The sequence below is a fragment of the Mastomys coucha genome, unplaced genomic scaffold, assembly GCF_008632895.1.
Source record: "Mastomys coucha isolate ucsf_1 unplaced genomic scaffold, UCSF_Mcou_1 pScaffold14, whole genome shotgun sequence".
In the NCBI taxonomy this organism is placed as follows: Eukaryota; Metazoa; Chordata; class Mammalia; order Rodentia; family Muridae; genus Mastomys; species Mastomys coucha.
In genome coordinates this window covers 81,096,166-81,113,817 of record NW_022196896.1, presented here as the reverse complement: position 1 = coordinate 81,113,817, position 17,652 = coordinate 81,096,166, and the positions used below count along the sequence as shown (strand labels likewise).

The window sequence follows — 17,652 nt, the reverse complement described above, 5'->3', positions numbered from 1 at the left end:
GGGTTTCTCTGTGTAGCCCTGGCTGTCCTAGAACTCACTCTGTAGACCAGGCTGATCTTGAACTCAGAGATCCACCTGCCTCTGCCTCCCAAGCACTGGAATCAAAGGCATATGCCACCACTGCCCGGCAACATTTTATTTTTAATAATACAACCACTATTAGCTCTTAACAAAACATGGAAACATATTAGATCAATAGTAAATATTTATTGAATCAAGAAATAAAATAGGTTGCTTTCTCCACTTGAGAGTTACCTTGCTTAGCATTATTAGCTTTGGCAGTAAGCCAAGTAACCTGTGGAACTGATAGATAAATGATTAAGATCATGAGTGAATGAATGAATGAGATTTTCAGCAACTAAGCTGAAAGAAACAAGAGGGTCATACATGTTTAACTCTTCATGTGAAACAGGTCTTTTTCAAATATGTGTGTATACATACATATGTCCACAATACATATGTATATATATATATATATATACATATATGTATATATAGTATATATATATATATATATATACATATATATATATGCACACATCCCTATGGTTATAGGCTTTTAATTTTAGAACCAAGGTCATCTTATTTTAAGGTAGAAAATGGTTGTATAATTATTTATTGAATGGAAAAGTGACAAAGTTACTTCAGGGATCCTTGTGAGCGTTTTCAATAGAGGACTTTGGAAGAAGTAACTGTTCTTGGGATCGTTTACTATGAATGGTTGTTGTTCTCCTTAGGTGTGGAATCCATAGCATGTTCCCCCTACATTTAGCTGCCCTAAATGCTCACTCTGACTGCTGCAGGAAGTTGTTATCATCTGGTAAGTGAATCTGTGCCAGCAATCAGGCCTGATGTGTCCTGTCCGTGAGCCAAATGGCTTTAGGTGTCTGGTGTCAGTGGCTGGCTGCACATGGCCATTGTCTTTCCTTGGCAGAATGAGGTGGTTCCATGCCTGCCTGCATGAGACGGCTCCTGGCCCTCCTTGAAGTCAAAACTATCTGGATGCCAGTGTTGCTTCCTAGAATGAGAGTCTTGTCCGATTTTTTGTGGTTCCGAGTTGGGTGTGGGTAATGGCCAGAGCTTACATTTGAGAATCTCAAATCAGAGAAGAAAAAAAAAATCTTTGAGGCTTAAATTGGTGACTTAACATTTAATACTTTTCGACAAAAGAAAATGGCCTGCTCTTCCAACATTTCAGTCATAGAAAATATCATGGTATCATCCAATTCCATGTGCATTGAAACATCATCAAGGCAGATCCCCGTCCAAGAAGGTTAAATTTTTTATATTTTTAATGCGGAGCTGTCTGGAACCACCAGCCTTCTTTGGAGCTTTGCTGATCTTTCTTATCCCTGCTTCTGCCAATCTCCATATATTAGGAATTTCCCAGGCTTTCTAAAGTGGTGTAGAAGCCTGCAGGGTGAAGATTGTTTATGAATTAATTCATTAGCTATCCCAGAGGCATATTTCTTCCACTAAGTACTTTGCCTGTGGTGGATTCTGGTCTCACTGCCTTTGGCACACTTAAGAATGATCCCTGCATGAAAGCGTTTCCCACATCTTAGACCCACGGGAAGGTTGGGACGAGCGCTTAAGGAAATGCCTAGTGGGATTGTCCCCCTGCCTTCCATGTTTCTCACATGTCTGTCTGCCTGTCCACTGCCCTACTTATCTCAAATTGGTTTCATAAATTTCTATCCTGGGATTGAAAAAATGGGGCCGTGGTTCACCGAGGGCTGAAAGCAAAAAATAAATCCTCCTTGACTTCATGGTGCTTCCTATAAAATTGCCAAGCCTGAGCAGTTACCATTTGTTTCCATGACAACCTCTTTCTGACTACAATTGCTTGCCTTCTGGTTTTCCTACTAACTGATTTTTTCTGTCTCTGCGGTGTTTCTTGTGGTTTAACTAGGACAAAAGTATAGCATAGTGTCCTTGTTTAGTAATGAGCACGTGCTGTCTGCAGGCTTTGAAATAGACACCCCAGATACGTTTGGAAGAACGTGCCTCCACGCCGCTGCTGCAGGAGGGTGAGTAGTTCTGAGTGACGATGGTTTCATGACTTGATGACTTCATATATCTTAATTGACATGAATTGCCTGTGTACCAAAGGCAATTTTCTTGGTAAATGGGGGGTCACAATCACTTCTACCAAATATCAAGTGTCACTAGCTCCATTTCCACATCACTCAGATTGTGTTGCTTCCAAAGAAAAAGACACAGTCCATCCTGGGTAGCTCATGGGCCTTGTACCCTTCTCTCTCTCCCATCAACCCCAGCCGTGAGATGTCAAGCTACTCTTAGATATCTACTTGGCACCTTTTCTACCAAAAGAAATGAATTTGAACTTTGTTCTCAAGTTTTCCCTTCTTTGTTGCCAATTGATAGGTGGTGATTAAGAGGATAAAGGGTTGAATCCATTTATGCTCATAGATACTTAGTAATAAAAATGAGCTTTGAAATTATAGAATGATTAAAGGTGAACCAAGGCCAAGGAAATCCTAAAGATAAAATGATAAAATATAAATAAAAGAAAAGAAAAGAATGATTTAGTCCTTGAATTTTTTTCCTTGTAGTAAAGAGCTTTGTTTCATCAGATTTTTTTCTTTTGTATATCAATGGTTAGAACAAAGTTCTGATCAATGTATTGTTGCTATATGGCCACATACTGACCAGACATAGTGTCTCTTAGATGGCCTTGTATTGGGAAGGTGTTGGTTTTTAAGTCAGTTTCCTAGTGCTTAAGGAATTCTCCATTTGTCATGGGTGTTACCAAAGACATTACCTATTTATCAGAGGTGAATGAACCATGAAACGGTAAAGCCCTTATTTCCATGGGTCCCTCCTGGAGTCGTGAACTAGGTCTTATCTGGAGTTACTGTATTCTGCTGAAGTGAGCACAAGTTACTGTATTTTTTAAAAAGAAGCCCCTTCCCCCAACCCCAGTCCTCAAACCAAATGAGAGTCATGAACCACACAGTTTGAATTCACCTATATCTTGGCTCCTTTTCCGTCCACCATTCAGTAAGAGATAGGTGCTGTGTATTAGCTGATGTGCTGTACCAATTCATATGTGCCTTCAAAAATTCATGTATTTTGTGGCTCTTACATCTCGCTCTCTGAGAAGAGCAGCTATGAAGGTAGATGTAGAAAGGGCTCAGGCTTATCATTAACAGGATCATTTTTCTTATTTAAATTATAATAAAACAATATGTTCTGGGCCACTTCTTAGCACTTCAGGTTTAGAATGATGATAGATGGTTATGCCTAATATGAGACCTGCCCAGAATGTGGCAACACACCATGCTGGGTTTATATTTGAAATGCTGATTAGAATGAATATTAGCTACATGCCCTTCAACAGGAAGAAAATTCACTTCAGTGGGTCCTTTTCCTCTGTTGTGAGTGATTTATTGCTTTTGTGAATGACAGAGCTTCTTTGAATGATCACCGTGCTCCAGTCTGCTACATTATTTTCAGTGTTGGTCCAGGACATTTATTTACCTGGGTTACAAAGACAGGGAAATGCAGCTGTCTCTTTTCCATTAAGGAGAATCAAGTGGAAATGGTTATTGTGAGGATTTATTATGCTGTGATGGAAGGTAGTGCTCAGCCGCTTTGCCTCATTGTTTAAAGGTGACACGGAGTTGTTAGAGGCTGAAGTGGTTTCATAAACTCCTGATGGTTCTGAAAAAGAATTTTAGGATAAGTGATGAGGCTATCACCAGAGGGCTTGATCATGTAGCGATCATTAAATTCCTTAGTCATTGGGTTGAAAATGTTCCATGAAAGCCCTTGCATTTATTGATTTATTAGTTTTGAGAAAAGAAATGTAGATCCTTACAATGCAGCATTCCTGGAATGCGTCCAGGTTATTTCTTCTTAGTGGAATTTTGGATCTGAGGCTCTCATTTTATCTCATCCCATAGTCTGTGGGAAGCAGCTCTTTCTGAAGGTATCTCGGTAATGAACCGTGACCGTGCTAATTATGTTTTCCCTGTCTTTCCAGCAATGTAGAATGTATAAAGCTCTTGCAGAGCAGCGGAGCAGATTTTCACAAAAAGGACAAATGTGGGAGGTATGTATGTCTCCAGGACCTAAAGAGGAGTGTGGAATAGTCCACTGAGAAGCCCTGTTCTCCTCAGCATTGAGATGGTCACCATTGGACAACCGGGGTGACTCCAAACTCAGAAGGCAACCCTTCCTTGTAGGGAAATGTGAACAAAGCTGACAGGAAACACAAGTTAAGGACTCTCTCAGCTGCTTTATTTAAAAAAAAAAAAAAAAAGCCTACCTGGATATGTTTTAGAAAAAGAACAGAATAGACCAGCTTAGCGCAGCAGATTTGAACTATGGACTGGAGAGTTGGCTCAGCAGTTAAGAGTATGTGCTGCTCTTGCAGAGGGCCGGAGTTCAGTTTCTAGCACCCAAGTCTGGTAGCTCACAACTGCCTATAGAACTCCAGCTCTAGAAGTCTAGTGATGGCTTCTGGGACTTCCCCAACTCCCCAAACATATAGACAAACAGAGACATTCACACAGACAGGCACACAGACAGACACACAGACATACAAATAAAATAAAAATTTAAAATATGGTCAGAAGAGCTACCAAATTTCTTTTCTGTATTGGGCATTTTATCTTGAGATAAATTTGTAGTTGTTTGCAATACTAAATAAACACAAACTACCACTGGAACATAGAACTTTTCTTACCTTCATAACCCCTTGTGCAGTCAAACTGTCTGTCATGATGCCATTAGTTCGTGAATGGGGACACACACACACACACACATACACAAACACACACACACAGAGTCATATACCAAGTAACAACATTTAACTCAATACTTGACCACACTTGACCACATACCCATATATCTTAGATATGTATTAGGCTATACCATCTAGTTTTTATTCATACAATGACAAAACCATCTAATGCTACACTTCCTTAAACACACCCTGCTTGTCATACATGACCATATGGATGCATACACATGTGACACATGACTGTATGTAGGTGTGTATATACACATAATTTTCCCTCTAGCAATTCCTTCTAAGTCCTTACCATTTGCCCCCAGCATTTTGATGTTGACTCCTAGCTGCAGATAAAATGTAACTGTCTTGTTATTCATACGGGACTGTCCCTCCTCTGTGTCCCCTTCCAACCCGAATGCTCTATAACCATACCTTACTAGTGGTGTTTTTCCTCATCTGGTTTGTCTCCTGAAAACAAAAGCTATCCCTTTCTCTTTTCCATTTCCTTCCCTCCCCACACCTCTTCTCCTCTCTTTTTCTCTTGCCTGTCCTCAAAGCAACAGTATTGCACATGCTAGGCAAGCCCTCTGCCACCGAGTTAGATCCATAGACCTTGCATTGAGTTTTGAGACAGGGTCTTGCTCTGTAGTCTAAACTGGCCTTGAACTCACAATTCTGCTTCAGCCTCCCCAGTGTTGGGGTCATAGGCGAATATCCCTGCATCTAGCTTCCTATTTGTCCTTAAGCCGCATCAGAGCTGCTGATGCCTAGCCATTTTCAGTCCCATCAATTAAAAGCAATCCAATATGTAAAATATTCTAATTTTATAATTGTAATTCTTCCTTTTGGACTGAAAAGAGCCCTAAGTAAAAGAACCCTAAGTTGTCTATAAAATGAAAAAAATACTTGAAAACTAATAAAAAAATTTCTGAGCTAAAGTTACTTTAATTTTAGTGTTCTATTTGTTTATTATTCCCAGGATATTGGCTAGTCACACCAGAAAAAAAAGACTGTCAGCAATTGAAACTAAAAATAAGTAATATAAATTGTTTCCTATTTCTCACACAGAGAGCTAGCTTCTCGATGAGGAAGGGTGGGTGTGGCTTGGCGGGCAGGAAGGGAGAATGCTCACTAGTGAAGGTGAGCTGTGGACGTGATCTAGGACCCTTGTCATCCAGTTTGTGTTCATCAGTGGGTTCATAATGTGCATGGGTATGAGAGACGGTCTGTAGAAGAAACTGAGACAGCTCAGGAAAGCCTTCAATTCTAAGCTGAGAAATCCACCTTTTGCCAATGGGGGAAAGATGCATGGTTTTAGAATGGGATTGTCTTAGATGGGGATTGGTCCTTTGAATACTCAACCAGAAACTAGAAGAGGCTTTGTAAGAGTTAAGAATGGTCTGTAAAAGAAAAAATCAGTAGCGCACTCTAACTAATGCAAAATGATGGATTTCATTGTGGCATTTTCATACACGCATATAGTACGTACTTTATATTTATACACTCCATTGCCCTCTCTTATCCCCCTTCCTCTTACATACCCCACCCCCACCTTTCCCTAGAAGTCTCTAAGAATGGTCTTAGTGAAGATGACCTGGATGCTTCTTCATGGGGCAGTCTTGCTATGGACAAAAATAGCATAGCTTCTAGCCTGAGATAGGCACTAGGAATAGAACAAAAGGACAGTGCCACTGAGGCTGGCCTTGCCAGGAGCCACATATCTTTGCAAGCTTGGCTTCACTTCCCTCAGCCTCCACACACTGAGAGTGTAAGCAAGACAACTGCAGCCAGCACTTCTGTTAGTGATGAGTCTGTTTGCTAGAGTGAGTAGAGTAAAATAGTGATGATGGTAATAGCAGTCACTGTTTGTCTTCCAGGACCCCTTTGCACTATGCAGCTGCCAATTGCCATTTCCACTGTATCAAAGCACTAGTGACCACCGGAGCCGACGTCAACGAAACAGATGACTGGGGACGGACAGCTCTGCACTATGCTGCTGCGTCAGACATGGATAGAAAGTAAAAATAGCCTTGTTGTGCTTCGTCTCTGGTAGAGCTGGGCAGGGGCTGTTCTGTTTCTTCACACTGCCTCCTAGAAACTGCACACGAGGAATCTCTCATTCAGAGGGGAGGGTCGTCCCTACCCCAGGTTTCCCCGTTCTCTCTAGGTTTGATTATTACACACTGTTGCGTAATTTCCTTCTTCTCCGCCCTTGGGTTCAATGCCAAGTAGACCTGTCAAGCCCGGGGTTTCTAGTCCTTTGGGAATCTGTTGGAATTTATTTAACATGCACAGTAGTTTCCACCATTATCACGTAAATGTTTCATCTGCTAATATATATGTCCTGTGTAAAAAATACCCACCAATGCATAACTCCCAGTGAATGCAGCCTTGGTGATGAGATTAGGCACTGTTCTCCCTGACCGGGACATGAACATTCAGCAGCTGCAGAAGAGGGATGTCTTATTGTGAATCTGTTTGGACTGTAGGTGTCCAGCCTCGGATAGTCTACAACACTGTAAGGAAGGGGAGCGTGGTCCCACAGCTTAGGTAGTTCTTAAACTCATAGGAAGAGTTTGATGAGTTTGCATGACAATTGTTGAATTCTTGGCTGTCCCCTGTGGTGCATTCTGGGTAAGGGGTAATGGCTTCTTTTCTAGAACAATGACATCTAAACATTCAAGTTTAACATGTAAATAAGCTAAGTATATGTTCTTCCCCTGGGCTATACCACCAGCCCTTTCAAATATTTAAGAGGGTGAACCAAATAAGAAATAATCTTATATCATGATTTAATGCACATGTTCATATACATGTTCATACATGAGAAATAAAAAAAAATCTCACAAACCATATTCACATTTATTTTATGGGATACTTTATATTTTCTATCTTTTTTTGATGACTTCAACATAATTGATTTCACTTAGTAATAGGTTGTGATCCAGTGTTTAAGCAATATTTATGAAGAACCAGGAGAGGTGTCGTTTTGCAAGTGGGAAGAAGGGGATCAAGAATTCAAGTCCATTCTCTGATAGTTTGAAGGTAGCCTGGTCTACATGAAATTCTGTCTTAAAGAACAAACAACAAATATATATAAATACATACATGTATATACACACACATGGCTAGGGAGGTATCTCAGTTGATAAAATGTTTCCATGCAAACATGAGGTCTGATTTTGATATCCAGAACCTACATACAAGTACCCAGGCATCTGAGCTGGAGATACATTTTATTAATTAAGAGAGCTCGCTGCTCTTCAGAGGACCCACGTTCATTTGGCTCACAATCACATATAACTCCAGCTCTAAGGGATCTCTCTCACAGGATGGCATCTCACACGTGTGACGTTCACTCACACAGACACACAGATACATGTAAATAAAAATAATAAAAGAATAAACCTTACAAAACAATCCAGGCATGATGACAGCTTGCTGACCAGTGAAACTAGCCTACTAGATGACCTGCAGAACAATGAACAGTATTGTCTCAAAAACCAAAGTGGATGGCTCTCAATAAAGGGTGCCCAAAGTTGACTTCTGGCCTCCACATGTATGTGTACCCACACATATGCACCCAAATGAACAGGCATGGCCCAGCCTCATTTATGTTTACATAAATATTTTTCTAATAAGATGACATACTTGGGATCTTATAACTATACAAGTTATTAATTGAGCAGTGCTATACACTGGGGAAAGATCAGCCAAAGGAAGGGCTAGGGAACAAGTATATTTCATGTTTTAAGAGCTAGAAAGGAAATCTTAAATGGAGAGTCATTTTAGAAGATGAAGATCAAGAATCCCCTAGAGGATGTGAGATGCTAGGCTGGCCAGAAAGCATGAGGGTATGGTAGGGGGTGGAACTAATTCGCTTCTTTCTACTTGGAAAGTTTTAGGGTGCCTATAGTGAGGTAGGCAACTTGATTCTGGTCTTAATCACTCATAGCTAGGGAGAAGTTTTAAGAAAGTGTGATGATGTTCTCAGTTGGATTCCTTGGGAGAAAAATAGATTTCCTGGATGGCCTTGGAGAGAACCAATGTATCCTTTTGGGGTTGTGATAAAAATCACTGAGATATAATTGTGCAAAACCTATCAACAAGTTGTTAATTAAAAAATTGTGTTTTTTTTTCTATCTCCTATGCTGAACAGTAAGATGATCTTAGGAAATGCCCATGACAATTCAGAAGAACTTGAAAGAGCCAGGGAAATGAAGGAAAAAGACGCTGCACTGTAAGTTTCTTCCGAGCGTAGGAGTAGGATGCCATATTCTTTTGTCTCTCTGGGTTGCCACATGCCTGTCTTCCTACTGGGGGTTTTGTTTGGAATCCCAAGGAAGGGATGGGATATGGGCTCACCTTTAACACATCCATCCATCTACTGTTCTTATGTGTGGAACTTTTTATAAAATTAGGTGCTTGCTTTGACCACTGCGATGGGCCAGCAGCCTTAGGTCTTAAATATCATATCTGACTCTTGTCATTTTTCAGATGCCATAGGGACATGCTGAGATTTCACTTGGGACCTTAGGGGCTACTTTGATGACCTAGGGAGAGCTACTTATGAGATTCTATAAATAAAGGTCTTCAGATCTTGGTGTGAAATTCCCCTCAGACCCTTGACTTACAGATAACCTCCTGCTTTTTGTAAATAGCTACCCCTGACCAATTTCACCTCACCTGCCCCTAACTGGCTTTAGACAGGGGCATCACTGTTGCTGGCAAAAGGTCTGGAGCATTTGCCATTGCTCAGGGGCATCAACATAGGGCCACTTCTTTGTAGTCCAATCACAAACAGAGCAGAGATCTGTGGCCAGTGGTGAGCCCGACACTTAGCTAGTACAGTAACTATCAAATAAATGAACAAGCAAGTGAACCACTTTGTGCCTCACCCTCCCAATCTCCTAGGGACATGGTGCCCAAAGAGTCTGTAGGCTATGGTCCAGAATGTGTTTATTTTCTTCTCAAGTTGCCAGAGGGATGAGTTTCCATGTCTGAGTGCTGTGTTCACTCTAAGGCCTCTATACTGCCCCTTCTGCTGTCTCCTCATGTCCCTGGGTCTAAGCTATGGACACAGAGGATAGCCCTAGTGCAGGTTATAGGACATATCTGAGTGTTTCTGGGATAGGGACAGACACTGCTATGAAGAAAACATAATGGCTGAGTTTCACCTTAATACATCGAGATTTAAAAGGATAATATTAAAAAAGCAGAGAATTTAAAGTTACCTCTGGAAGCTTCCCTTTCTTCACTGAGTTGCAGGCTTGCCCTGTGACTGCCCAGGCTCACTAGGGAGGGAGCGGGCGGGCAAAATCAGTAGAGGAAGGGCCAGAAACTGTAGCCCTGAGCTCCTTCTTGCAAAATGAGACCACACATCTGTCCAAGCCAAGGACCTGTTGATTTTGTATCTCAAGTGGATGAACTGCCAGTTAGCCCTGGGAATTGGAAAGATAAGCCTTACCAGTTGAACACTAGATTCCTTTTTTTTTCCTTAGGAGCTGAGTGGAGAATACTCAAATTCCATGGTGCTTCTGTTGCTGTATCTGTACACTTGTCATGCACTTTAGCTATGTTCTGGACTAAATAATTCTCTGGGCAGAATTCTTAATATTTTCCAAATTATAAATTCAGCATATCAAATGATTATTTTTTTTTGTAGCCCAGACAGAGGCTGGGGGTTGTGTATCCATAGAATGCTATTCCTCGTGAATGATTTATGTAAAGAGCTACATTCAGTGTACAATGAGTCATGCACAGGATCCTATCCACGGACATTGAATAGCCCAAGTAAAAAAGCACTTCCTTTTAAGGTGTGAAGGACCAAAAACAGCATGAGAGAAGGACGTTAGCAGAAGTTCAACTTATTTTGGAGTATTTTATAGATAAGGATGGCAAGTAGATTGTGTTTACAAATTTATGTAGAAATTAAAGAACTAGTTTATCTTTTTAATCCTTTTGGCCATAACCCAAAGGTAGGTAAATGTAACTTCAAAGTTTATGAGTAAACTATAGAAAGATCCCACAGCAAAATCTCATTTAATAGGTAGGCTTATATTTAGAATCTTAAAACCCAAAGAGCCAAGCTTAGTTGGTGGCTCATCCTTGTAATCCCAGAATTTGGGAGGGAGAAGGAGGAGGGTTAGAAATGGAATCCTTCCCATATACAATCACCAAACCCAGATGCTATTGTGGATGCCAACAAATGCTGGCTGACAGGAGCCTGATACAGCTGTCTCCTGAGAGGCTCTGCCAGTGCCCAGCTAATACAGAAGTAGAGGCTCACAGCCATCCATTGGACTGAGCACAGGGTCCCCAATGAAGGAGCTAGAGAAAGGACCCAAGGAGCTAAAGGGTTTTCAGCCCCATAGGAGGAACAACAATATGAACTAACTAGTACCCCCAAAGCTCCCAGAGACTAAACCACCAACCAAAGAATACACATGGTGGGAGCCATGGCTCCAGCTGCATATGTAGCAGAGGATGGCCTAGTCAGTCATCACTGGGAGGAGAGGCCTTTGGTCCTATGAAGGCTTTATGCCCCAGTGTCGGGGAATGCCAGGGCCAGGAAGCGGGAGGGGGGGTTGGTGAGCAGAGGGGGGGTCCTTGGGGGAGTTAGGGGTTTTGTTAGGAGGGGAAACCAGGAAAGGGGATAACATTTGAAATGTAAAAAAAGAAAATATCTAATAAAAAAAAAAGAAAAAAGAAATGCAAAGTCATCTTCAGTAAGTAGTGAGTTTGAGCCCAGCCTAGGCTATATGAGATTCTGTTTCAAAAAAGTCAAAATTAACAAATCTTGACAAGAGTAGGAAACTGAATCAGCCTGGACTTGCTGGGGACACATTTGTCTCAAGGTGATGGAAATGGTACTACAACAAGCTAGTTAGTTATTGTCTCTTATAAAGCAAAGGTCGGGTTTCTGTGTACCCCAGGGTGCTGGTGTTCTGGGGCTTGGGGCTCTTCAGCAAAGGTCAAACCAAGCTCCTCTGCCAAGTGCATTTAGCCCTTGACATTGCAAACATGATTTTATCATTGCAGGAAACCCTTGAAATGTTTTTAGTCCGTTCTCTTTTGCTTCGGGCCATATTTGTAGTTACCCTTGGCTACACGTAGACCATGGGCCACAAGTTGGACATGCTTGTGGCCCATGTTGTTACTATTTCAGAAAAATTACAACTATGCCAGAAAAGGCTTTTGAAATTCATAATGTCGTCTAATCTATAGTCCTGCTGATGCAGCTTAAGGCTCTCCCTTCTAGTGTAACCCCTGAATGAGTCCATGCTTTTTTAAGTGGTTGGCCACTCTTTGGGTCTTTTTATTATTCCACCTATTCTCAGGTTCTTTTCTTCTTAATCTATTTTAAACTTCCAGTTTTTTTTTTAACAACTTAATCTTCACTTCCAATAGTGATGTCAGAATTAGTCTCTCCCCCATTTGGGCTTTCCCAGTTGCAAGAGCTTGACCACTCCTTTATTACATTTGAGACTTGTGAACACAGAGATCATATTCTTATTATCCATTAATCTTGATGACAGATATGATCTCTACCTTAGGATAAGAAGGGGGAAAGGACGCCTAATTACCCACTTGTTCTAAAGCTTTCCCGACTTCTAGAAGTGCTATTTTAAGATGAAATGAAGACAGACAAAGAGAGCATTGGCCTCCCCGCACCCCAGCACATAAAGCTTTATTGTAATGGGTCCTTCACACTCTCAAGGTGCTTTGTGGAATATCCACAATAGAGGGGTTTGTGGTAATTATCTCTTCTGCCCCAGAGGCATTCCTAAGACTACATCTTTATGTTTACAGGTGTCTAGAATTTCTGCTTCAAAATGATGCAAACCCATCCATCCGGGACAAGGAAGGCTACAATAGCATCCACTATGCTGCTGCCTATGGCCATAGACAGTGTCTAGAACTGGTGAGTTGTCTTGTCTGTTCATTTTTATCCAGCATAGTACTGGCCCCGAAGTCTCAGCAGCCACCCTCACCACCTCGTTCAGTCACCACTAGGAATTTCTGGGAAGATATTTTCTGCTAAGTGAAAAAAATTGCTAGACCTTATGGGATGTAGACTTCTTTATTCCTGTCTGTCCTCATCTGACAGGCAGTGGACTCACCTGCAGTAATTGTGGTAGGAATGTTAGATCTGTGTGTAGATATGGGTTTTGTTTTAAAGATAATTAGGATGTGTTAGTTATTCCAAGTAGCTCTTTCCAGAAAAGAACTTAACACTGCAGTACTCACAAACAGTACTGTAACTTAGTACTTACTTGACTTGTTCAGTCATTAGGTACATGGGTTCATTTGGGCCAGTCCCATGTCTGGAGTGGAAAGAAAGACACTGGCAAGGGACAAAAACAGAATTTGAACTTAAAAAAAAAAAAAAAAATCAAATGATTAAGAGATACCTGAGGTGGGGGGGAGGGTGTTGAAATCTGAATTCTTCTCTTGGTTTTTGGTTATAAGACCCAAAATTCAAATGCCCACAGTGACTTGAAATGTGGAGGGGGAAGTGAGCTCAGGTGTAAGACAGGCAGGCATGATGGGGACTACAGCAAATAGAGAGCCCTGCTTTACATACGGGAGACACAGCCTGTAGGAAGGGCAGGAAGGAAAAGGCGGCTTGTGTGTCTGCGCGGGTGTGTGTGTGTGTGTGTGTGTGTGTGTGTGTGTGTGTCTGTGCATATGTCACAGCACATATGAAGGACAGAGGACAACTTTATGGAATCAGATTGCTCTAACTTTATTTACATGAGTTCAGACTGAAATCAGATCAACAAATACTTTAACCCACTGAGCCATATAGCCAGACCTAAAATCTGACTTTGTAATGTGAGATAATATGTTTTGAAATCTTCCTGGTGAGGCTGAGAGGAAAGTTCATTCATAGCTATATTCAGCTATAGGTCACAATTGCTACTTTGACACCACACTTGGTTCAGCTTCATCAGGGTATGTGAATGTTTGAACTCGCTGTCTGTGTGGGCTGATGACACGTGCCATTTTTCTTTAGTGCCCTTGAACATGTTTATATGTCTCTGTGCTGGTTTGAGTGAAAATGGTCCCATAAGCCCAAAGGGACAGGCATTGTTTGGAGGTGTGGCCTTGTCGGAGTAGATGAGGCTTTGTTGGAGGAAGTGTATCTCTGGGGGATGGGCTTTGACGTCTCAGATGCTCAAGCCAGGCCCAGTGTCTTACACTTTTTCCTGTTGCCTGCCTATCTGGATATAGAACTCCTAGCTACCTCTCCAGCACCATGTCTGCCTGGGTGCTGCCATGCCTCCCACCCTGATGGTAATGGTCTGAACTGTAAGCCAACCTTAATGAAACATTTTGTTATAAGAGTTGACATGGTCATGGTGTCTCTTCACAACAGTGGAAACCCTGACTAAGACAGCCTGTAAATCCAACATTTGGGAGGCTGAAGCAAGGGGATCTCAAGTTTGAGGCCAGTCTGGGCTTATCATATTACCCTCTTTAAGAAGTAAAGAACTTGTGTCAGGTGTGATGGCACATACCTTTAATGAAGTACTTGGGAGGCAGAGGGAGGTGGGTTCTGAGTTCAAGGCCAGCCTAGTCAATCTAGCCAGTTTAGCCAGGGCTACATAGTAAGATCCTGTCTCAACCTACCAACCAATCAATCCTACTTTCATTTCTTTTTTCCTTCCCTACTACTTTCCTGTGTTGTTCCACTAAAGAACCACAAAATATCTATGGTACATGGTTTACTAAGACAGACAAGATAAGGTAGGGAGCCAGCAAGTGTCTACAGAACTATGCAGAGAACTAACTACCCTTTAGCTGCTTCCATTTAGGGTCAGCCTTATTATAATTCTTTTACTGTGGAACACCGGGAAATCTATATAAAGTGACCCAGCTTGGAAACAAAAATAGGGTTATTCTTGTATTGTTTTTCATTGCGTGGGTTGGTGAAATGTATTTACCTTCACCATTCTTGAAGAATTTAAGAGGGCCTTGTGAATACTGAAGAGTTCCTTGTTTGATGTATGGAATAGGTAGCAGTTTTCTGGTTTTTTTTTGTTTTGTTTTGTTTTGTTTGTTTTTTTTTTTTTTTTTTTTTTTTTTTTTTTTTTTTTTAGTTGTTTGTTTTCTTCTCCTAGTTCTTCTTCAGTTACTCTGGCTATATATGTAATAAATCGCCCCAAAAGCTAGCAGTTGAAAGCAACAGTAGTGATGTGCTCTGCCTCATAGTTTCTGTGAGCTGAGGGACTTCTGGAATGGCTAAGCTATGTAGTTCTAGACAAAGGTATCTGAAGAGGCCACAGGCTGGGCTAGCACAGTTTCAAGGGCTGCTCTTTCCATGGCATCATGGGCTAGAAGGTATAAACAGATCACCTTCCTAAGACGTGTGTTAGCCCTATGTGTTCCTGTGTCTCCTTTCCTCCTCAACCCTCCCCTCTGTTCCCCTGTACTTCTCCCTGTTATCTATGTCCTCTTCCCAAATGGACCCCTTTATAATTTTGTCAACTATACAGGTTGGCCTCAAACTCAATCCTCCTGCTTCTACCTTCTCACTTCTGGGAGTATAGCTGTGCCCCACCAGTCCCTGGGTTCTTCCATGCTGTTCTAGTGTAGCTTGATGTCTTATGTGGTGACTCAGGATCGACCAAAGTGGAGGAGAGGAAGAAGGAAGGCTGTGGTGTCTCTGTGAAAACTACTTGAAGTTTCTCCTGCATGTCCACTTCTTGAGGAGGTCATAAAATCTAAAGAGGGGGGAATAGCATAAAGTGCTGCTAGCTCCCGCCACAGCAGATGTAGGAAGCCAGTAATTCCTGAGCACTGGCTGTGATATAGAACCCCACGTGGCCAAGGAGCAGCCACTAATCATGCAGGTAAGCATGCATACAAGTCATGGAGGCATTAACTAGTTTGTCTAAAGTTATGGCACTGGCCTTTAGAAGGATGAGGACTAGTAATGGGACATTTTATGAGTTCTGATTTTAAAGGAAGTGGTTATTCAGCAAACCACTGCTTTCCATTACAGATTAAAGCGCCACTCACCCCAAGCCTTCCAACCAGAGCTGATGCTTGGTAGGAACTGGTTTTTAAAGGGCAATGCTGTCTTGGCCTCTTAACTCCAGCTTTGCAGTGGTACTTGCTCTAGATCTACAAGAAGTATGACTTTGTTTTTAGACCTTGTATACACAAATCTCCTTACAATGTGTGCACAAGTATAAATGTGCACTGTCATCACTAGGAGAGTGAGGGCTTACTGTGGCAATTACCCATTATGGGCCTGTCTTCTGAAATCTACTTAAGACACAGCTGTCTTTAATTGCTTTTCTCCCAGAAAGCCATATGCTATGATGAGATTTATGAACTTTTATCACAAAGTTCGTTGTTATAGTCTTAATACTGTGTGCTGCTCTATGGAGCTATAATGAGTTACCTTCAGTCCTGCAGTGTACAGAGCATAATTTTCTGGTGACACCTTCTTTCTGTCCAAGTGATGTGTTGTATGCACATTCCTTTCTTAGGAATGACATTTTAGGGACAATATTTCTTTTATCCAACAAAAAGATTTTTCTGTCCAAAAGGCAGAAAAGACTTGGCTCTTCAATTAAATCAACTCTTGCCTTTGTATTTACAGAGGTGATTATTCATGGAAATTAGGAATAGTCTATAGTAGGTATGGGGAGAAGTAATTGATCTTCACTTGTAATCTTAGTTGAATCAGGACAGATTATCAATATAAATTAGTAGAAGCATCATCCGTGCTTGCTTTTAAGAAAGAATCTCCATGAGTCATTTATCACACAAATAGGATTCTCCTGAATGGTTATTGTTGGATGGAAAGCTTTATGTGTTCCCATTTTGGAGTGCATCCTACGATTCTTCTTGGGCACAGTCTGTACTTAGCAAAGTTCCTAAGCAGGCTGTGGACATTCTCAGAAGCCACCACAACACAGAATAAAAGCAAACAGAACAGAGAACAGTCTTGCATCACCCCATATACCACATGTTCTCCCCCCCCCACACACACACCAAAAGTGTAGCACTACTTTTGCAGTCTTGTGTCTCCCCATACACCACGTTTTCCCCCCTGCCCCCGTCACCCCGACACACACAAACCAGAAGTTTAGCACTACTTTTGTATCCTCCTGCCAGCTCATCCAGCAATGAACTAGTTTGGGAGGAGATGGGATGGGGATGAGGGTTCTATAAGACTGGGAGAGAGAACAGGGAAATCTCTGGGATAAAGTAATTAAATGAAGAAGTAAGACAAGGTAGCTTTTTTGTTGTTGTTGTTATGGGGGAGCATTTCTAATTTTTCCTCCCACCTTGGGAACATACTTCCATCACAGTCCCTAAAATCCCCATTACTTGAGGCGCTAGATGTTAGGAAAGCAAACCAATGAACCAGTACACAAGGGGCAGATTTCTCTGATCCACTGTTAGGCCAAATATCCCTTATCTCAAACACCCCCTCTTACCAGAGGTCATCTTTTTAACAAGTTGGCACTGAGTCTTTGCCATTTTTTTCCCACAAATAGCCCTGTTTCATGGTACTCTGGGTTATTTATTAGAGTCTCTAAGCCGACTTTCTTCTGAGAAACCGTTCTCTCCCTCCCTCTCTGTCTGTCTCCCTCCCTCCCTCCCTCCCTCTCTCCCTCCCTTCCTCCCTTTCTCTCTCTCTCTTCCTCCCTTTCTCTCTCTCTTTCCCTCCCTCCCTCCCTCCCCCTCCCAACTCCCTCTCTTTATTTTATGTTCATTGGTGTTTTGCCTGCATGTATATCTGAGTGAGGGAGTCAGAAACTCTGGGAATAGAATTACAGAGAGTAGTTCTATGAACTGCCATATGGATACTGGGACTTGAACCCTGGTCCTCTGGAAGAGCAGACAGACAGATGGCTCTTAACCAT

At 41.7% G+C, this 17,652-nt stretch overlaps 1 protein-coding gene across 9 annotated transcripts in view; it reads left to right on the top strand.

Moving 5' to 3' along the window:
- Ankrd44 (ankyrin repeat domain 44) overlaps positions 1-17,652 on the top strand; it is a 290,453-nt gene that overhangs the window by 192,112 nt on the left and 80,689 nt on the right. For 7 of the 9 annotated variants that reach the window (XM_031367511.1, XM_031367509.1, XM_031367508.1 and 4 more), the window contains exons 11-16: positions 738-820; positions 1,913-2,030; positions 4,010-4,078; positions 6,640-6,780; positions 8,922-9,002; positions 12,575-12,686. In XM_031367511.1, the coding sequence (XP_031223371.1) occupies positions 738-820; positions 1,913-2,030; positions 4,010-4,078; positions 6,640-6,780; positions 8,922-9,002; positions 12,575-12,686 (604 nt within the window). The remainder of the gene's footprint in view (positions 1-737; positions 821-1,912; positions 2,031-4,009; positions 4,079-6,639; positions 6,781-8,921; positions 9,003-12,574; positions 12,687-17,652) is intronic. The other 2 variants (XM_031367504.1, XM_031367512.1) reach the window with 1 other exon arrangement.